General features: G+C 36.4%; 1 protein-coding gene across 14 annotated transcripts in view; it reads right to left on the minus strand.

Moving 5' to 3' along the window:
- HUWE1 (HECT, UBA and WWE domain containing E3 ubiquitin protein ligase 1) overlaps nucleotides 1-23505 on the minus strand; it is a 166300-nt gene that overhangs the window by 100916 nt on the left and 41879 nt on the right. For all 14 annotated transcript variants that reach the window (XM_043570269.1, XM_043570276.1, XM_043570266.1 and 11 more), the window contains 4 exons: nucleotides 3866-3928; nucleotides 1315-1392; nucleotides 211-258; nucleotides 59-127 (listed from right to left, as the gene is read on the minus strand). In XM_043570269.1, the coding sequence (XP_043426204.1) occupies nucleotides 59-127; nucleotides 211-258; nucleotides 1315-1392; nucleotides 3866-3928 (258 nt within the window). The remainder of the gene's footprint in view (nucleotides 1-58; nucleotides 128-210; nucleotides 259-1314; nucleotides 1393-3865; nucleotides 3929-23505) is intronic.

A 23505-nucleotide genomic window follows, 5' to 3' on the forward strand; every position in this document is an offset into this window, starting at 1 on the left:
CATTAATCTATATGGATAACAACCACACCCTTTAGATAATTATTAGGACCTACCATACCTGTTTATCCTTAGGAATGCTGTACATTTTGGTAAGAGATTCCATGATTTCAGAAGGGCTTTCTGAAATCTACATTAGAAAAAAAAAATGGTTAGGAACAAAAAGTAAACTGAATGTTAGGAAACTAGCCAATAGTAAAAAATTCCTCTTACCTTGTCAAGTTGTTCTATGTGAATATAATGTAGTGTGTTACTAGTCGTCTGAAATTTAAGATAGGAGAGTTATTAGGAGTCACTGTAATACCTCAGCTTGCCCTGCCATAAGACTGCAAGAGAGTCGTCTGAAAACCAAGATGCCACCCTAGGCTGAAGCCTAACTGAATGCTCTTAAAGTCAAAGCAACTTTAGAATGCCCCAAAATATCCATTTTATATACAGAATATTTTCAAGAAAGCTTCTTTGAAGATAATAGTATCAAAATATAATGCACAGACACATTTCATATTCTTCCTCATTCCTTAAAAAAAAGTTTGTCACTTTTAGATTGAAGTATAACTTACATACAGTGTTTCAAGTGTACAGTATAAGGATTTAGCATTTCTACACATTACTTAGTGCTGATCACAGTACTCTTTATCTCCTTTATTTGCTTCACCTACCCTTCCACCCACCTCCACTCTGGCAACCACCAGTGTTTTCTGTATTTGTATTTTTTTTGTCTTTTTCTCTTCCTTATCCTACAGATCATGTATTCATAGCAAAGACAAAATCCATGAAAATGGCTTCACTCTCCAAATATGCATTACAACTGTTTTCAAGGAGTCATTAATCTATAAGGATTATTCATTATGCTATAGATCAAAAAGAAGATCTTATTCACTAAGCTACTTCTAAACAAAAATAATTTTAGTATTTCCTCAAAGAATATGGAATGATCACATAATTGAAGCAGTACCCTGTAAGCAATATATAGACTTCTTGCAAACGGGCTTAAGTAGAGAAAGTTGAGTGATAACTATCCAGACTTAAACTGCATGTTGGAATTCCCAACTGAAATGAAGAAAAATGCACATCATGGCAACACACCATAGAGGAGTCCTATCCTTCGCCAGCTCCAACATAAGTAAGATCCAAACCTACCAGAGCAGGGCATACAATAACACTTATTCCTAAGAAACTGGTAGATGTATATAAATTGGGAGGGCAGCAATGTAGCTCAAAACCATTCCCTCATTTAACTGAGGAGTCCTAGAAAAAGTCAACCCCAGTTACAGTACATGATAGACTCTATCAGAACAAGTCTATCATGAGACTTACTCTTTTCTCGATTTTGACCTCGGCCCCAGGGTCTGCATAGAATTCAAAGTGTAGTGTAGTTGCACTGGGTGGGTATTTCTGTGTATAAAGCACATGAAAGAATTAGATACCATCTTCTCCCCCACTCTTCCTTCCAAGTCCTAACCACTTGTCCAAATCATCGTAGCAGCAGAATAAGCAGTATAGTCACAGCAGCTACACTGCCTTTACTCCTTTCTTAGCAGAATTCAGATGTCTTATAAGACACAGAATCAGGGGCGCCTGGGTGGATCAACTGGTTAAGTGACTCTTGAGTTCGGCGCAAGTCATGATCTCAGTTTGTGAGATTGAGCCACACATCGGGCTCTATGCTAATAGCAAGAAGACTGCTTGGGATTCTCTCTTTCCTTCCCCCCACAGCTCACGTGCACACTCTCTCTCAAAATAAATAAATAAACATTAAACACACACACACACACACAATCAGGAGGATGAAGCCCAAGGCTCCAAATGCCTTCATATTTCTTACTTATAAGTTATCAGTTGCCCTTTCAAGAGATCAATTCTGGCTGCAGCTATTCTTAAGAGGGAAAAGAGAGGCAAGTCCACCAACCAATAATGAATAAGAATCCAAGAAAGGATGGAGAACAAATATAAGAGTCTAGGTACCAGCTCGAGAAGGGAAAAGAACATTCTCTTGGAAATTTTAGTGTACATCATCACCTCTGGAAATATTTTATTCAAACTATGCCTCACTGGTATACCTTCTTAATTCTTCAAATAGTCCCTTTCATATCATTCTACACCACTTCCTATGATATCAAAATGCTTTCTGCACAGGTAAATACCAAGTCACTATGAACCAGACCCTGGCAACAAATCCTCTTTAACTCTAAAAAAGCAAAAACAAAATTAAGACCACAACAGAATGTACATTAGAATGAATCCTTAAAAGAAACCAGTAGCAGTATGGGACACTTGGGTGGCTCAGTTGGTTAAGCGTCTGACTTTAGCTCAGGTCATGATCTTACAGTTCATGAATTCAAACCCTGCATCAGGCTCTGTGCTGAAAGCTCAGAGCCTGGAGCCTGCTTTGGATTCTGTGTCTTGTTCTCTCTCTGCCCCTCCCCTGCTTGTGCTCTCTTAAAACATGAATAAATGTTAAAAAAAAACAAACAATCGCAGTGGTTGTCTCTGGAAATGGAGAATCTTAGAAGTTTTTAAAACATGTATATATATGTTAATTCCTTTGAAAGTATACATCATACTTTTCAAAGTCTCACTGATACACCAAATATCAATAAATAGAAGGATGTGTGTGATTTCTCAACAAAGGCTGGGCCCAAAACAGGCATCATACAAACCTAGTAGAGTATATCATACTGTTTTGCCCAAGGGGTAAAGAACAAACTTGATACACAAATGGAGGCTCAGAATTAACCAACTTAAAGATGAAATGTTATTTTCTCAGAATTAGAATTCCAAACTGAATACTCTTTAAGATGTAGCTTTGCTCATTAGGTAACACTTATTTCCCATACTACCCAATATTCATTCCTATAATGCACACTAAAGAAAATATACCAACTAAGATGGGAAAGTAATTTGTTCTAATTTGTAGTTTTCTTTGATCAGAAAAAGAACCATTCCTCCAGGGGAAAAAGGCTTGCTAAAATAAAATCACTACATTTCATCACAGCTATTTGTCCTATACACGACAATCTGACAAAGACAGCAACATCTGCTAAAAAATATAGTTGCTTCCTGACATAGAATGGTTTTCACACACCCAATTGTGATCCCAAATTGGGATCACAAAGCAACATAGCAAAGCAGAAAGGAGGATGGCCTAAGCTTGTAATCTAAGCACAGATAAAAAGGTAGGACAGGGCATGAGTGGTAAACTTGGAAAGCACATGTAACATTGTAAAGGTCCCAATAACTCTCATGGCAGAACTGTTCCCAGTGTCCATTCTTTTTTTTTGTCTGTGTGTTTAAAATTTTTTAAAGTTTATTTTATTTTGAGAGAGAGTGAGAGAGCAAGAGAGCGTGTGAGCACACACAAGTAAGCAAACGGGAGGGGCGGAGAAAGAGGGACAGAGGATCCAAAGCAGGCTCTATGCTGAAAACAGCCCGATGCGGGGCTCGGACTCCAAACCATGATATCATGACCTGAGCTGAAGTCAGATATTTACCTGACTGAGCCATCCAGGCGCCCCTCAAGCATCCATTCTTAAAAATTGCACCACACTGCCCAGAGTTCCAACAGTGACAGTGAAAGAATGCAAGCAAATGCACTTTCTAGGATTTCTCATCACTTTCAAACTGATTCACCAAATGCAGCGTTCTACTTAAGACCTGGGTATGAACATACACCGTGTTTCTGAAATTCTTCCAAATGCCAACACAATGAGGGCCCAAACACCTAGATAAGGTGTGTTCTGTCTTAACTGATGTCAGGTTCCTCAAAGATCTTGATCTGAAGTGGCAACTTAATATTCCATATATTCATTGTAAAGTAAGGCTCAAAATAATAGCTCTGCCAAGATACCCATATCCAAGAATTACTTACCATCATATGCAAGTCTCTGCAACATTCTGCAAGTCCAAAGCCATTCTCCTTTCCACCCCAGCTCTTAACAAAGGAAAAAGACAGTGTTAAAATAGTGTTTAAGGTAGCCTTGTATATAAAATACTTAAAAAGAGTATGTGGCTGCTTGAAACACAGCGTCAAGGAGACAGCCAATGTGAAAGTCCAACAAAGAGAAGGAAGAAATAGAAGCAAGGACTAAAGACTCAAGGCAAGGGGCGCCTGGGTGGCTCAGTCAGGTTAAGGTCTTACTGACCTTAGCTCAGGTCTTAATCTCAGTTTCTGAGTTTGAGCCCTGCGTCGGGCTCTGTGCTGATAGCTCAGAGCCTGGAGCCTGCTTCGGATTCTGTGTCTCTCCTTTCTCTCTCTGCCCCTCCCCTGCTTGTGCTCTTTCTCTCAAAAATAAACAAACATTAAAAAAAAAGACTCAAGGCAAGATGATCTGGGCTAAAGGTAATTTCTCCAATGAGATCAAATAGCGACTGGGAAGAACATAAGCAACTATTGCAAATAATCGAACTGTGCATGTTTGCAGTCATACTTGCTGACAGGTAAGTCTTATCTCATCAGGCCTTCAGTATTCTGCTTTCCAAATACATTTTCACCTCCCTCACTAGACTGAGGAATCACATGCTCTATATCTCCTTTTTTTTTTTTTTAAAGTTTATTTATTTTGAGCCGGGGGTGCGGTGGTGCAGAAAGAGAATCCCAAGGAGGCTCCAGGATGGGACTCGATCTTGCAAACCATGAGATCATGACCTGAGCTGAAATCAAGAGTCGAGCACTCAATCTACTGAGCCACCCAGGAGCCCCTGTACAGTTCCTTTTTGACATGGTTGCCAAGTTGCAAAGCAGAAGACTGTATGTTGCTTACTCCAAATATACTCTGCCTCCACAAAGTCTAAAAACTCATCAAGTACTAGCCCCTAAGGTACTGGGGGAGAATGACTAAATTGTACATTATTGGCTTTCCAATCCAAACCTCTGACCATATAATCTTGCTTAATAAACTAGCTTGCATTTTCAATGTGTTTGATATCAAACATTTTTATTTTAGTCTGATTCGGATGCTATCAAGGGTGGAATGAGCATTTATTGAAATCCTTCAAAGGCAAATGCATTAGTCCTCACTTCCTGGGACAAGGCATACAATACAATTGGATAAAACAACAGACAAAGTGAAAAGCTTGGGGAAAAAGGCTGGGGAATGAGATGCTTTGGAGAATAAGGACTTGGAAAAGTTCCACAGATTCCTGGGAATCTAGAAGGCCATGTGTGTGCCTGAGGCCAACTAAGCACACTCGTAGAAAATACCTGAGAAGGCCCTAAGTTCCACACCTCTGGATGAGCATCAGGCTCTGTGCAAGCCAGAAGTAAAGGCTAAGGCAGAGTTATAAACATCCTGGTTAAGTACTGAAGATATTGAGTATTGCCACTAAAGATACCAACGTACACACAGAACCCACCTACAAAGACTGGGAAAAATATGTATTTTTTTGTTCCAGGAGTCTAAGGCAAACCACTAGCTGACCACTAAACTAAGAGAACAGACTTCAATGACCACACAAAAACAGTTATGAAATCACTTCAGAAAAGTCTAACTAAACAACAAACCATAACAAGCCCTAGGAAAGAGTGAGAATTTGATTTCCAGAGCAGCCACATTATAATATTAAAAATATTTTTAAAATATTAAAATAATTTAAAAATATTAACATTAAAAAAATAATATAATATTAAAAATATTTTAAAAATTATATATTAAAAATATAAAAAATTATAAATATTAAAAAATAATATCCATTATGCAACAAAAAAACTATGAGGTGTGCAAAGAAATGAGACACTGTGCAACACATAAAGGGGAAAAAAAAAGTTACACCAACATGAACATGAGCAGTGATGTCAGCATCCAAATAAGGCCAAATAAGACCTCACTGCCACCATGCAACAACAATTTGGCATCCATCCATGGACATAAGTGCCTCTGCTGGAGTTGGGAAACCTAGCCCCATAAGCCAAGGGATGGGGGCGGAGTCTCACCCACCTGTTGGGTAATAGACCTACAGACCTTGGTCTCAGCTATAGACCCTGCAGTAGCCTGTAAACCAGCTGCAGCCAGTCTAAGGAGCCCCAGAAGAACACGGTCTTAAAGAATCATCCACAGATGATAAAAGTTAAAGGATAAAAGTATTAAAAATATTAAAAGCTAAAATAATTTCTTAAAGAATATACACTACAAAAAGAGGTAAACCGAACATTAAAAACATAAAATGAATTTGGAGGAAGTAAAAGGGTGGAATATTTGTATACAATCAAAGTTATCAGCTTAAAATACACTTTTATATCTATAAGATGTTTACATAAGACTCATTGTAGCCAGAAACAAAAACCTAGTTAGATACAAAAAAGATCAACAGAAAGAATCAAAGGATATTATTATGGAAAAACAATTCACAAAGGAAGTTAGCAAGAGAGGAAGAAAGGACGAGGAAAATACAAAACAGCCTGAAAACATTAAAAACATAAAAACAATAAAAACAAAGGCATTGCCTTTGCCCATTAATAATTACTCTAAATGTAGGTGTACTGATTTTCCAATCAAAAGGCACAGATGGAATACTTAGATGGATAAAAAAAAAACAAGACCCAGCAGCTTCCAAAAGACTCACTTCACCTTTAAGGGTACATGCAGACTCAAAGTGAAGGGCTGGAAAAAGATATTCTATGCAATAGAAACCAAAGGAGAGACAATGGGTAAGCTATACTTATTTCAGACAAAATAGACTTTTACTCAAAACCTGTAACAAGAGACAAAGAAGGTCATTATTTATAAAGTGGTCAATTCAAAGAGCATATAACAATTGTAAATTATATACATACAATACTCGAACACCTAAATATATTAAGCAAATACTAACATCTAAAGGGAGAAACAGATAACAATACATAATGGTAGACTGGTACTTTCAACAATGGTACACGCTACTTTCAATGAGGGATAGATTGCCCTGACAGAATATAAGGAAATGTTAGACTTGAACTGTACATTTTTTTAAGTTTTTATTTAAATTCAAGTAAATATACAGTATGATATTAATTTCAGGTGTATGATATAGTGATTCAACACTTCCATACAACACCTGGTGGCTCATCACAACAAGTACACTCCTTAATCCATATCACCTATTTAACCCACCCCGAACTCACCTCCCCTCTGGGAGTTTTTCTCTATAGTTAGGAGTCTGTTTCTTGGTTTGCCTATTTTTCCCATTTGCTTGTTTGTTTCTTAAATTCTACATATAAGTGAAATCATATGGTATTTGTCTTTCTCTGACTTATTTCGCTTAGCATAATACTCTCTAGCTCTATCCATGTTGTTGCAAATGGCAAGACTTCCTCTTTTATATGGCTGGGTAATATTCCTGTGTGTGTGTGTGTGTGTGTGTGTGTGTGTACACACACGTACATCTTTATTCATTCATCAGTTGATGGACACTTGATTGTTGCCAATAATCTGCCTATTGTAAATAATGCTGCTATAAACATTGGGGAACATTGGGTGCATGTATCCCTTTGAGTTACTGAACTATACTTTTTAGATCAATGGACCTACCAGGACTATACAGAACATTTCACTGAACAGCAGCAGAATATACACTTTTCTCAAACACACATAGAACATTCTCCCAGATAGATTATATGACAGGTCACGAAACAAGTCTTAGCAAATTTAAGAAGACTGAAATTATACCAAGTATCTTTCCTAACCACAATGGTACGAAACTAGAAATCAATAGGAGGAAAACTGAAAAATTCACAGTATGTGGAAATTAAACAATACACTCCTGAAAAATCAAGGAGTCAAAAAAAGAAATCAAAAGGGAAATTAAAAAATATCTTGAGACAAAAAATAAAATGCAAACACAACTTATCAAAACTTATGGGATGAACCAAAAAAAGCTGTAAGAGGAAATTTACAGGGATAAATGACTACAGTAAGAAACGAGAAAGATCTCAAATACAACCTAACTTTATAACTAGAAAAAGAACAAACTAAGCCCAAAGTTAGTAGAAGGAAGGAAATAACAATGATCACAGCAGATACAAATGAAATAGAGACAAAAAAAAGAGCCAACAATACATGAGCTCAATAAAAATAAGAGGTGTGTTTTTTGGAGTGGGGGGAAGATAAACAAAATAGACAAAACTTTAGCTAGACTAAGAAAATAAGAGTGAAGATTTAAATAAAATCAGAAATGAAAGACACATTACAATGGATACCACATAGATAGAAAGGATTATTAAGAGACTACCTATGATTTCTCTAATATATGGAATTTAAGAAACAAAACAAAGAAGAAAAGGAAAAATACAAAGAGAGAGAAAAACCAACAAACAGACTCTTCACTACAGGGAACAGATGTTACCAGAGGGGAGGTGGGTGCGGAGATGGGTGAAATAGGTGGTCGGGGTTAAGAGTACACTGATAATGAGCACGGAGAATGTAAAGAATTGTTGAATCACTATACTGTACACATTAAACTAATAGAACATTGTATGTTAACTATACTGGAATATTTAAAAACATAATAAAAATAGAGACTACTTATGAACACATTGCCAAATTGGATAACCTCTAAGAACTGGGTAAATTCCTAGAAACAGAGAACTTACCAAGGGTAAATAATGAAGAAATAAAAAATCTAAGCAGACTAATAATGAGCAGGAATATTAAATCAGTAATCAAAACACAGAAAAGCCTAGGATCAGATGGGTTTCCCTAATACATTCATCAAACATTTAAAAAAATTAATACCAATTCTTCTCAAATTCTTACCAAAAATTTGCAGAGGCCAGACTTCCAACTCATTTTAAGAGGCCAGAATTACCCTAACAGGACACTAGAAGAAAACTACAGGCCACCATCTCTGATGGACAAAGACACAAAACTGTCATCAAAATACTAGCAAACCAAATTGCACAGCACATCAAAACGATCATACACCATTTTCAAGTAGGATCTATCCTTGGGATGCAAGGGTAGTTCAACAAAAACAAGCCAACAAATATGATACACCATAATAACAGAATAAAAGACAAAAATCATATGATTATGTCAACAGATGCTGAAAAAAACATTTGACAAAAATTCAATGCCCTTTCATGATAAAAACTAAAACAAAAGGGATATAAAAGGAACACAGCTCAACATAATAAAGGCCATATGTGACAAGCCCATAGCTACTATCAAAATCAAATGGTAGAAGGATGAAAGCTCTCCAAGATCCTGAACACGATAAGGATCCCCACTCTTAACACTCCTATTCAATACAGTACTAAAAGTCCTAGCAGAGCAATTAGGCAATTAAAGAAATAAAAGGCAACCAATTTGGAAAGCAAGAAATAAAACGGTCTCCATTTGCAAATGATGTGATCTTATGTATACAAAAAGCCAAAAAATCCCACCAAAAAACTGTTAGAATTCAGTAAAGCTGCAGAATATAAAATAAACATATAGAAATCAGTCACATTTCTAAACATTAATGAACTATATGAAAAAGAAGTAAAGAAAACAGGCAGCACCAGAAACAGTAAAATATTTAGAAATAGATTTAATGAGGGCGTCTGAGTGGCTCAGTTGGTTGGGTGTCCAACTTCGGCTCAGGTCATGATCTTGTGGTTAGTGAGTTCCAGCCCCATGTTGGGCTCTGTGGGGACAGCTAGCTTGGAGTCTGGAGATGGCTTCGGATTCTGTGTCTCTGCCCCCCCCTCTCTGCCCCTCCCCCTCCACCGCTCACTCTCTCTCTCAAAAATAAACATTAAAAAAATAAATTTAAGGAAGATGAAAGACTGTACACTGAAAACTAAAATGCTAACGAAAGAAATTGAAGACACAAATAAAAAGATATTCTGTGTTCATGAATCCCAAGAACACTGTTAAAACATCCATACAATCCAGGGCGCCTGGGTGGCTCAGTTGGTTAAGCGTCTTGACTTTTTAGCTCAGGTCATGATCTCACGGTTCCTGAGTTTGAGCCCCATGTCAAGCTCTGTGCTGATAGCTTAGAGCCTGGAGCTTGCTTCAGAGTCTGTGTCTCCCTCTGTCTGCCCCTCCCCCAATTGCACGCTGTCTCTTGCTCTGTGTCTCAAAAATAAACACTAAAAAAATAATTGAAAAAAAAAACATCCATACAATCCAAAGTCACCTGTAGATTCAATGTAATTGCTATCAAAAGTCCAATGACATTTTTCAGAGAAATAGAAAAAAAAATCCTCAAATTTATATGGAACCACAAAAGACCCCAAATAGCTAAAGCAATCGGAAGAAAGAACTGTAAAGCTAGAGGTATCATACTTCCTGATTTCAAACATTATTACAAAGCTATAGCAATAAAGAAGACCCAGTATGATATTGACATAAACACAGACAAACACACCAACAAAACAGAATCAAGAGCCCAGAAATAAACCCTCACATATATGGTCAACTAATATTTGAAAGGGAGCCAAGAATAATCAATGGGGAAAAAATAGACTCTTTGATAAGTGGTGCTGGGAAAACTGGGTAACAAAACGCAGAAAAAAGAAAATAGATTCCTTTCTTTTACCACTCAAGAAAATGAACTTGAAATGGATTAAAGACTTCAACATGAGACCTGAAACTCCTAAAGACCTGAAACTCCTAAAAGAAAACATACAGGAGGGGCGCCTGGGTGGCTCAGTCAGTTAGGCATCTCACGTCGGCTCAGGTCATGATCTCACCGTTTATGAGTTTGAGCCCCACATCGGGCTCTGTGCGGACAGCTCAGAGCCTGGAGCCTGGTTCAGATTCTGTGTCTCCCTCTCTCTCTGCCCCTCCCCCACTTGTGCTCTGTCTCTCTCTCTGTATATCAAAAATAAACAAAATGTAAAAAAAAAAATTAGGAAAAAAAAAAGAAAACATAGAGGAAAAGCTCCTTGACACTGGTCTTGGTAATAATTATTAGTTTTTTTGGATAGGATACCAAAAAGCATAAGCAACAAAAGCAAAATGAAGTGACACAACACTAAAATAATTCATACAACTCAGTAACACACACAAAAAAGATTTTAAAATGGGCACAGGAGTTAAATAGACATTTTCCCAAAGAAGACATACAAATGGCCAACAGGTATTTGAAATGGTGCTCAATACTGCTAATCATCAGGGAAATGCAAATCACAACCATAATGAAATACTGCTTCATGCCTGTTAGAATCAAAATACAGTTAAGAAATAAGTATTGGCTAAGATTTGGAGAAAAGGAGACCCTCATGCACTGTTGGTACAGTTCCTAGTGAAATGCTATCCTCAAAAAATTAAAAATAGAACTACTATATGATCCAGCAATCCCAATTCTGGGCATATATCCAAAAGAGATGGTATTAGGACATCAAAGAGATATCTTCCCTCTCATATTAACTGCAACATTCACACCAGCCAACCTATGGTGACAAACTAAGTGTTCATCTATGGATGAATGGATAAAGATGTCACACACACACACAGACAAACACAGGACTAATATTCAGCCAGGAGAAAGAAGGAAATCCTGCCTTTTGTGACAACATGGATGGACCTTGAGGGTATTTTAGTAATTGAAATAAGACAGAGAAAGATAATTACTGTATCCTATCACTTATATGTGGAATCTAAAAAAGCTGAACTCCTAGAAACAGAATGGTAGTTGCCAGGGGCTGGGGCAAATGGGAAGATGTTGGTCAAAGAGTATAAACTTCCAGTTATATATGATAAGAAGATCTGGGGATCTAATGTACAGCATGGTAACTATAGTTAACAATACCGACAATATACTTGTCAATATAGTTGACAATATACTTGTCAGTTGCTGAGAGTAAATATTAAATGTTCTCACCACAAAAAATGGTAACTACAGCAGGTGACAGAGGCTGAGCACAGGAGGAGGTACTGGCCAAGCAGACATAGAAGGGCAGTTATGGAAAACTCAAGAGGACAAGGAGGGCAGTTTAGAAGCCAAGACTAATGTCCAGTCAAATACTGAAATGAAATTAACTTTATTATTTTTTTAATCTTTAAGCCAACACATATTTTATTTATGCATTTTTATTTTACTTCTAGTATAGTTGACATACATAATTGCTAAATTACTTTCAAGTACACAATACAGATTCAATAATTCCATATATTACTCTGTGCTCATCAAGGAGTGTAATCTCCTTCAGCTATTTCACCCATCCCTTCGCCCCCGCCCCAGCAACCATCTGTTCTTTGGTTTTCCCTTTGCTCATCTGTTTTGTTTCTTAAATTCCAAATGAGTGAAATCATATGGTATTTGTCTTTCTCTGATTTATTTCACTTAGCATTATACGCTGTAGCTCCATCCATGTTGTTGCAAATGGCAAGATTTCATTTTTTTTACGGCTGAGTATTATTCCATTACACACACACACACACACACCTTTATTTATTCATCTATTGATGGACACATGCTACTTTCATCATTAGGCTGTTGTAAATAATGCTGCAATAAGCATAAAGGTGTATATATATCCTTTCAAATTAAGTGTTTTCATATTCTTTCGATAAATACCCAATAGTGTGATTACTGGATCATATGGTAGTTCTATTTTAAAAATTACATTTTCAAAGAATATTTAATTCGTGTGGGAAAATACCATGGGTTATGTGGGGGAAAAGCAGCATATGAAACACAACGTTATCAGTTATTTTTTCTACATGATGGTGATTTGTTATTTTTATTTGTTATTTTCTTCTTTACAATTTTCTGTGTTTTCTTAATTTTTAACACTAAACATGTATTACTTTTGTAAAAATTCTGAGACAAATAGATTTGAAAAATAAATTCTGGAAGGTGAAAAAAAAAATCAATAAATCTGAAGCTAGGTCAATTGCATTACCCAGTTGAAAGAGTGGAAACAAAGAAAATTAAAAGTATAGTCTAAGAGTTATGTGGGGACTCCATCGAGTGTACCAACATATGCATAATGAGAGTCCCAGAATGAAAGGAGTAAGAGGAGCAGAGAAATTAAAGAAATAATGGCCAAAATCATATCATATTTGACCAAAGACTTGACCTATAAATCCCAATTCAAGAGAATAAGGACTTGTCAAGTACCAGGCATCCTCAATAAGATCAATAGCTAATTTTTCATCAGAAACCACGGATGTCAGAGTACAGTGGGAAGACACAGTCAAAGTCCTAGAAGAGTAGAACTGCCAGTCAAGAATTCTGGACCTGGCACAATTATCCTTCAAAAATGTAGGAGAAATTAAGACATTCCCAGATAAAAGCTGAGGGAGCTTGTTGCTGGCACACGTGATTCAAGAAATGCTAACTGGAGTCCTTCAGGTTGAAATGAAAGGGCGTAAGACAGTAACTTGACTCCATATGAAGAAATAAAAGACACCAGTAAGGTAACTACATAGGTAAATTATAAAAGCACTGATGTATTTTTAGTTTTATAACTCCTCTTGTTTCGTGTGCTTGAAAAGACAACTATATAAAAGAGTAATTATACATTTATGTTGATAGGCACACAACGTATAGATGTAATTTGTGGCAACAACAATACAAAGTGGGGGAAACAGCTACACAGGAGCAAAGTTTTTGTGTGCTATTAAAACTAAGTATTTAAAAAAATGTTTATTTTGAGGGAAAGAGTGCAAGTGGGGAAGGGGCAGAGAGAGCGGGAGACAGAGGATCCCAAGCAGGTTCCAAGCTGTCAACACTGGGCTCGATCTCTCAGACAGTAAGATCATAACCTGAGCCGAAACCAAGAGACGCTTAACTGACTGAACCACCCAGGCTCCCCAAAACTAAGTTGGTATTAATTCAAACTAACTTCTCAAAAATCAAGATGTTAGTCTAACCCACAAAGCAAACATTTATAACTAGACAAAAGATAAACAAGAAAATAGAAGACGAACTAGACCTAACAGATATAATAATCCACACAACAGAACACACATTTCTTCTGATGTACAAGTAAAACATTCTCCCAGATAGACCACAAAACAAGCTTCAAGAAATTTAGAAAGAATAAAATCATATAAAGGTATCTTCTTCAGAATGGAAAGAAATTAGAAAATTCCCCAAAATGAATGAAAATAAAAACATGACATACTAAAACTTATAGGATACACTGAAAGCAGTGCTTACAAGGAAATTCACAGCTATAATTGCCTACATTAAAAAAAAAATATCTAAAATTACTAACCTTTCACCTTAAGGAACTAGGGAAAAAAAGAGTGAATGAGACCCACAGCAAACAGAAAGAATAGTAAAACTTAGAGCAGAGATAAATGAAACAGAAAATATAAGTAAACCAAATTTGGTTCTTTGAAAAAAAAAATCAACAAAAATAGACATGCCTTTAGCTAGACTGACCTCCCCCCCACCCCCCCGGAAAATAGAAGTTCTTGCTTTCTCTTGCTTTCTTTTTCAAAGGTACATATAGATAGCAGGTACCAGTGAAAAGGGAAAGATTTAAGGCAGCTGGCTATTATGATGTTCATCTTCGATAGTCAGAACAAGTTACTAGATTTTTCTGATCTTTACCTCAATCTATGTATAAAATTGAGAAAATGATGAAGCACGCCTGGGTGGTTCAGTTGGTTGAGCATCTGACTTTGGCTGAGGTTGTGATCTTGCAGTTTGAGTTTGAGTCCTGCATCAGCCTCTCTGCTGTCAGCTCAGAGCCCACTTCAGATCATCTGTCTCCCTCTCTCTCTGCCCCTCCCCCCCTCAAAAATAAACATTAAAATATACAGTAAAAAAATGAACCATTCCTGTTAAAAAGAATTGAGAAAATGATGCTTGTAGCATCTTTCTCAAGATTAAATGAGACAAGAATGTGTAAATTAGAAGGTCCAACATTAAGAACTTAATAAAAGCATCTGTTACCACATACTGATGCATTAAAGATATTCACTGTGGCATTATTTACAATAGAAAAATATTGAAAATAACCCAAACAAATAAGAGCAATGTTATGTAAACAGAGAGAATTGTATGATGGCATAACTTCACAGTATTTAAAGTATTCACTTACAGAAGATATAAAACCGTACCTTAATATCAATTTTTTCTCTGATGGTATTAGTTTCATCACCAAAAAGACCTTGCCCACCGAAACAACAAAAGAAGATGGAGTTATACTTTCTCTGAATGCTTTTACCTTCATACTTTCAACACTCCACTTTTTAATACATCTTCATTTGATGCCACATAGAAGAGACTGAGATTCAAGCCAAGGAATTATTGGCTTGAAGGAATTATTCTGCAAGGCAGAATAAGCTTGAAAAGCTGTACACCTTCACAATTATTTTCCTTTTGTTCTTCTGTTGTCACAATTGTTTTAGTATTAACTTCCACTATTCATGTCATCACAGAATCTTTCTTCCCATGTTTTGTAATTAATAAAAATCAAGCACCAATGACTTGCCCTAATAAGCTGGAATCCTTAAAAGACCATGTGCCAAGTCAAATCTGATTCATGAAAGTCTGTGATAATGTGACATTCATATTACCATTATATTAAACACAAAGAAACATTTCTTACAAAATTATGCAAAATTAACAAGGGAAAACACCAATGCTAGTATATTAAATGAAGTTATAAAATTATATATACCATGTGTTCAGCTATGTAAAGAAATATGTATAAAATAAAGTCCAAGAAAATCTACCAAAATACTAAGGATACATGATCATGATAAATTATCTTCTGTAGATTTCTGAATTTCTTAAAAATATCAATCATATATATTTTATTATGAGGAAGTTTCTTGTGCAGCCAACAAGGTAAATCTATGGAATGTTTGAAATTCTAGGGTACTTATTATTAGTACTACTCAGAGCAACTAGTTCTTTGTTCTTTTTATTATACACATATACCTGGTTTTTCAACTACTACGTGACCTTTATAAAGAACAGAACATGTTTTATCCAGGACAGGCTGGTTATATACTTCTTGAATGGTGTCAACTGGAAGGTTTGGGTGTGGATTCAAGAGCCAGGTCTCAGGCCGATACCCAGGTTTGGAATAAAAACCATGCTATAACAACCCCAAACACCTAAGACAGTAACAGCAAATAATGCATTTCACACTTTATCAGGGACTAAGAGCCTATAGGCTTTTTCCGAAAATAATATAACTTCTGAATGTCATTATCCTCATCTATCCTATAGTGTTATCATATGATCCTAGCAATTAAGCAGACACCCAATAAATAACTATTGTATCAACCATGCCATAAAGGCATATTTGACACCACGTCACTAGATGGGATTTGCTAAAGAGTAAGTATTCAGACATCAGGAAAAAGCTTGATGTTCTTTGAGATGAAACTGTAAGAATTCAGTAAGATTTTGTAGCTTTACAATAGGACAGACTAGACCAGTGGTTTTCAAAGTGTGGTCCCTGGATCAGCAGCCTTAGTATCACCTAGAAATTTGTTAACAATGCACATTACCGGGCCCTGTCCTAGGTCTACTGAATCAAAAACTGGAGGGGGAAAGAGGTAAAGGTGTGTGAGCAGGGGACGGAGACCAATCTATGTTTTAATAAAGTGACTCTGCCACATGGTCAAGTTTGAAAACCAGTGTACTAGACCTTCACCAAACCAACTGGCTTTTAACAATTCAATAAGCCTTCTTGGAGAACTTCCCCTACATTTGCAATTTACTAGCCACTGTTCATATTTACAACTGGCCCACAACATTGGATTAACTGAGTCACTAAAAACCTATCATGAGAAAAGATACCACATACACAGTCATTTTTCATAAAGACCAAAACATGATATTCAACACTTTTCCTAAAAGCCATTCCACACTTTTTCTGAACCATTTCTGAAAACAAGTATGTACATAAACACAATAAACAAAACAACATGAAGATTTGGAAAAAAATTAACAGATGACAAAGGGCTATTATCTCCAACGAGCTTTTATAGCAGAAAAACACTAAACTAAGAAAAAAATAGGCAAACGAACAGACAATTCACAAGAGCAAATCCTAATAGCCCAAAAAAGATGCTCAAATTCACTACTCATAAAGTAAGGGCCAATTAAAGTAACACGGATTATTACTGGGATTCTTTCACAGAATCAAAACTATCAGTAAGTAAGGGTAAAAGTACAAGATTGCTTAATGTACCAATCACTGTTAACAGGAAAAAAAAAGAGTATGCATTAATAGGGAAATAGTTGTATAAATTACAGAACATACAAACTATGGAATACTGTGTAACCTTTAAAAGAATGACATAGCTATACAGTGATTTAGCGAATTTTAACAAAATATTAAATAAGAAAATTTAGATGCAAAAGTGTCCTGCCTTTGTAATTCAATGACAAAAGTACCCTTAAAAATACCCTCTATGAGGTTAGAGAGGGAGAGAGCCAAAGCATAAGAGACTCTTAAAAACTGAGAACTGAGGGTTGATGGGGGGTGGGAGGAGGGGAGGGTGGGTGATAGGTATTGAGGAGGGCACCTTTTGGGATGAGCACTGGGTGTTGTATAGAAACCAATTTGATAATAAATTTCATATAAAAAAAATACCCCCAATGTGTCAATATAATATGAAGATAAAATACATACAGGATTGTAGGAAGACTGTAGGAAGATGACCCAAGAGAAAGAAGAATGCACAAAAAAACTGTGTGACAGTATGTATAGGTTTGTGCAAAATAATGTATATATGGTCTTAAAAGAAAGCAAATATAAAAGGGAATATCATGTAGTTATGTGCTGACATCCATCTTCAAAATTAGCTTCCATTACGTACTTGCAACATGATCAGCATTAAACCTAAATGTTTCATGACCTGTTAGTTTATACCTGAAATCTAGGAGGTAGATGATCATAACCCCCAATTTACAGATCCATAAACTGAGATTAATTTGATCTGTTAAGAGCTCTAGGTCCTCTAAATCCAGGTTCTTAACCACATGCAAGTGAATACATGTATTTGTTGCACAGGCGTGGATAACAAAAGAATTGATTCAAAAAGCAGTCTAAAAACTGAAGAGACATGAACCAAAATGTCTATGAAGACCACTGTTATAAAAACTGTTACATTTCAAAAGGAAGATGTAGGAGAAAGCAAACCATATCAACAAGTTACATTTTTAAAGAATTTTACATTTGAGAAAAATGAAGTTTTAAAATTTTAATAGGGAGTGTAAGTAATGATAGTTATTATTACTTAACACCTAGCATATTATGTCTAACCCCTCAAAAACCTGCAAGATTCTCTTATTTGTAATAACAAAGCATCACACACTATGTATTAACAAAAGCTGCAATGTATTGCACCCATCAAGATTCTGAATTGTTTGGGACTTAAAAATCAGCCTTCAATCTACAGCCTCTATGTTATCCCAATTCAGAGGAAAAAGGAAGCATATCTGTCAAAGGTAAAAGGAGTCCAAAACACAAAAGAACATACAGCAGTCCCCCAGTATCTGCAGTTTCATTCTCCATGGTTTTTGGTACCCACAGACAAGAGCAATCTGAAAGATGATCCTTCTTCTGAGGTACTGTCAGATAGTCAACAGTAGCCTAAGGCTACATTATGATGACTATGTCACATTGCCTAGTCATTCACCTCACTTCATCTCATCACATAGGCATTTTATCATCTCATATCATGACAAGATGAAGACTGAATACAGTACAGTAAGTTATTTTCAGAGAAACCATATTCATGTAACTTTTATTATAGTATATTCTTTTTTTTTTTAATTTTTTTTTCAACGTTTATTTATTTTTGGGACAGAGAGAGACAGAGCATGAATGGGGGAGGGGCAGAGAGAGAGGGAGACACAGAATCGGAAACAGGCTCCAGGCTCTGAGCCATCAGCCCAGAGCCTGACGCGGGGCTCGAACTCACGGACCGCGAGATCGTGACCTGGCTGAAGTCGGACGCTTAACCGACTGCGCCACCCAGGCGCCCCTATAGTATATTCTTATAATTATTCTATTTTATTATTAGTTATTGTTAATCTCTTACTGTGCCTAATTTATAAACTAAGCTTTATCACAGGTATGTACAGGAAAAAAAAAAACAGTATATATGGGGTCAGTACTGTCTGCAGTTTCAGGCATCCAGTGCGAGTCTTGGAATATATCCCCCATGGATAAGGTGAGGAGGCAGGGAGAACACTGTAATAGCAATCATTTAAGCAATCCTTCCTGGTAATAGAATGGTCTAAGGGAAGAAATGAACCTGATAATCCTGAACTATCCAAAAACAACAGCAAAAAAAAAAAAAAAAAAAAGAAAAAAAGAAAATCCTACACTTCCACACTTTGCATATGTGTGCCATGTAAGAGTACAGTATACATCTTAATTTTTACTTTCTAAATTAATATCTGGCAAGATATTAACTCTGGTAGGTGTGTTATGGCTCTACACAAAATACCAAATTAACTAGAATGTTCTTCCATCTTTAAATGTAAAGCTTGTTTTGAAATCTGAAAACCATTCAACATAGTATAGCTCTTGGAAAGGGGATGGCACATATAAGCAAATAGATCAGGTTTCAAACCCCAGTTCCATCAACACCTGGTTGTGGGAATTATAAGCAATCACTTCACCTTGCTTAACACCTCATACTCTTCATCTGTAAAATGAGGATAATTCCTAGCTTCAGAGTATTAAGAGGATTACATATAATAGGTACTAAGTCAGGTTAACAACTATAGCACAATGGAATATAATAGCCATTAAAAATATATCTACAAAGTCATTACAAATTCTCAATTATAAAAATAATACATAATACACAATGGCTATAAAACATTCAAAGTAGAGAATATAAAAAGTGAAACTCACCCACCATCGTTCCCCCCAATTCCCTTTCAGAGCTTACAATTAGATATGTAACTTTCTGGACTTTACTAATACAGTTTTACTTTTGGACTTTTAAAAAACCATAGACGGGATCTTCAACTAAGTTTTCTTGCTAAGAGATCCTTTCATTGAGGAGCTTTTTTAGTGTCATACATCGGTTGATGCCATGTTAATTATGACATTTCAAAAATTTTTCTCAAACAATGGTGCAATAAGAATACTTCAATATAACTTTTGCACACATCTGAATATGTTTCTAACATTTCTTTAAAATAGAACTATTGGATGAAATAAAATGTATACATTTTTATTTTCTTAGAGAGAGAGACAGAGAATCTTAAGCAAGCTCCACACTCAGAGTGGAGACCAATAGAGAGCTCAATCCTACAATCCTAGCATCATGACCTGAGCTGAAATCAAGAGTCGGACGCTCAACTAACTGGGACACCCAGGCACCCCTAAAATGTACACATTAAAAAAATTTTTTTTAACATTTATTTATTTTTGGGACAGAGAGAGACAGAGCACGAACTGGGGAGGGGCAGAGAGAGAGGGAGACACAGAATCGGAAACAGGCTCCAGGCTCTGAGCCATCAGCCCAGAGCCTGACGCGGGGCTCGAACTCCCGGACCGCGAGATCGTGACCTGGCTGAAGTCGGACGCTTAACCGACTGCGCCACCCAGGCGCCCCAAAAATGTATACATTTTTAAATGAAAGATGTGGCCAAGCCCTACAAAAGGACATTTTGACACCAATAGTTTATATGTACCTGTAAGTACTGTTTCCCTACAACCTAGTCAATACTATATACTATTGCCAATCTAGTGGTTAAAAATGACCTCACATAATATGCATTTCCCCATTATTCCTAGTGTAAACTTTTCATGTTTTCTTGACCAATTCTTTAAAAATATTTAATATTCCTCTGTGAACAGACATGTTCATATACTTTTGCATGTTTTCCTACTGGATTACTTACTACATTTTTAATAATTTATAGATGCTATTTTTATTTTTATTTTTTTTTACTGATTCATATTTTTTTTTATTTTTTTTTCTGAAATTTATTGACAAATTGGTTTCCATACAACACCCAGTGCTCATCCCAAAAGGTGCCCTCCTCAATACCCATCACCCACCCTCTAGATGCTATTTTTATAACATTATTCCTTTGTTGTATACAGTACAAACATTTTTTCCCAGCTTAAGAAGTCATCTGCCTTTTAATTCTTACACACAAGTTTTAATACTTTCACATAAAATCTGTCAACTTTAAAAAAGGGCTTATAGGTTTCTTGACTTAGGAAATCCTTCCTCATGAAAGATGTTCAAGAGTTGCCTATATTTACTCCTAAATATGTTTCTAGGATTTATGTGAATAGGGTGAAGAAACGACCTACAACACATTTTTCCCTCAAACAGCCAACTGTACTTTTCTTTATAAATGAGGCTGACTATTTTATTCTGCAGATATGTCTATTTCTATGCCAATTAAAAAAATTAAAACTACTATGGCTTTATATTTTGTTATCTGTTACAGCAACTGACCCTGATTCTTTATCAGTATTTTCTTAGATATTTTTGTGCCTTCTGCTTTCTAGTAAATGCTATTAACAGGGCCTCTACTTAACCAATTTGACAGATTAACTGTATTCTCCATGCCTTCTGTAAAATATATTGACTAATGCAATCTTGCTGCAGTCACTCTTTTGCTCCCACCAGTTATTGGTAAGTGTACCAAGCCAGGTGTTGGTCTTCAAACTCATTTATGTCAGCTGTCTGTAGAGCAATTAATGGTGTCAAGATTTTAGTTTCTAAAGGAACCTGAATATAGAAGGATGTGAAAATATCAGGGGCGCCCGGGTGGCTCAGTTGGTTAAGCGTCCGACTTCGGCTCAGGTCATGATCTCACAGTCCGTGAGTTCGAGCCCCGCGTCGGGCTCTCTGCTGACACCTCAGAGCCTGGAGCCTGTTTCCAATTCTGTGTCTCCCTCTCTCTCTGACCCTCTCCCGTTCATGCTCTGTCTCAAAAATAAATAAACATTTAAAAAAAAATACAAGGCCACCTGGGTGGCTCAGTCAGTTAAGCATGTGACTCTTGATTTTGGCTCAGGTCATGATCTCACAGTCATGAGACAGAACCCCATGTTGGGCTTTGCACTGAGTATGGAGCCTGCTTAAGATTCTCTCTCTTTTTGTGCCCCTCCCCCACTCATGCACATGTGCATGCTCTCTCTCAAAAAATATTTATATAAATAAAATACCATATAAAACAATGATTTAAACTGAAAAAGGAACTATCTTCTTAAAATAAAAACTAATCTGAATACTTGGCAAAGACTAAAAGGCAAGATGCTAAAAGTAGTGTCAGGGCGCCTGGGTGACTCAGTTGAGTGTCTGACTTCAGGTCATGATCTTGCAGTTTGTGGGTTTATGCCCTGCATTGGGCTCTGTGCTGATAGCTCGGATCCTGAAGCCTACTTTGCACTGTGTCTACCTGTCTCTCTGCCCACCCCCTCTGCTTGTGCTGTCTCTCAAAAATAAATAAACATTAAAAAAAATAAAATAAAAAAATATAAAAATAGTGTCAAGTTAGGGGAAAGAGATTCAGGGGTAAATTATAGAAATTTCTAATTCTGTATTCAAGTTCCTTTACAAACCATGCTACTGGTGCAGAGCTCACTTGGGATTCTCTCTTTTCCTGCCACTCCCCTGCTCGTGTGCATGCACGTTTTCTCTCAAAATAAATAAACTTAAAAAAGTTCTGCTTTAACAACATTTTAACAATAATTAACCTACCAACTATTAACCCTAATTTGATCTAAGAGGGCTTCTACTATATTGAGTCTTCTCATGCAAAAAATGGCATCATCTGTCTTTGCTAACAAATTTAGATCATTTTTTAAATCTGTAAGTAAGGGTTGTTTTGTTCTAACAGATCTTAAATACTGCTGGTTAGGTTTATTTTCTTTTACTTGTTTATATACACCACCTGTCCATCCAATTACTGCCCATACACATTACTTTCTCCTTGCCAAAGACAACACTTTTCACCACTTCCTATATCCTTTAATTTCTGTTTTTTCAAAACTGTATGTTGCTTTTGGTGCACAACTTTAAGTTTCAGAAACGGTACTACCAATAAACATTTTTAACTCCCTCTCACTCAGCATTATTTTCAAAAGCTACTGATGTTGCTACGTGCATTATTTGGTCCCCTGCTTCTAACTGCTACACAGTCCACAATATGCATAAACTCCATTTTGCTTATCCAATCTACTGCCACAATGATGCAATATTCTCCCACATGTTACCTGACGGAATAATGTGATATCTTTGGGATATATACCAGGAGTACCAGTCAAGGGTTCCTATAGCCTCACATGCCTATTAGCACTTACCATTACACAGTTTTCTAATTTTTGCTGATCTGACAGTTTAAAAGGCTGTATCTTGCTTTAGTTGTATTTCTCTAATTACTAATGAGTCTGGAGCATCATTAATGTGCTGAGTTTTCTGTGAATTATCTATCCATACTTTTGTTTATCCATGTTAATTTGGAGGAGTTCCTTAAATATACTACAGGGACAGTCCCTTGACAGTTTTAAAACATGGCTAAACACTTCTCAATCTATCACTACTAAGTTTTATCTTTGGCAGTGCTGCTTAATATTGTCCACAGACCAGCTGTTATTCCACCAACTGTTTGAATGTGGTATTGATTGGTCCATGACAA

The sequence above is a fragment of the Prionailurus bengalensis genome, chromosome X (genome assembly GCF_016509475.1).
Source record: "Prionailurus bengalensis isolate Pbe53 chromosome X, Fcat_Pben_1.1_paternal_pri, whole genome shotgun sequence".
Taxonomy (NCBI): domain Eukaryota; kingdom Metazoa; phylum Chordata; class Mammalia; order Carnivora; family Felidae; genus Prionailurus; species Prionailurus bengalensis.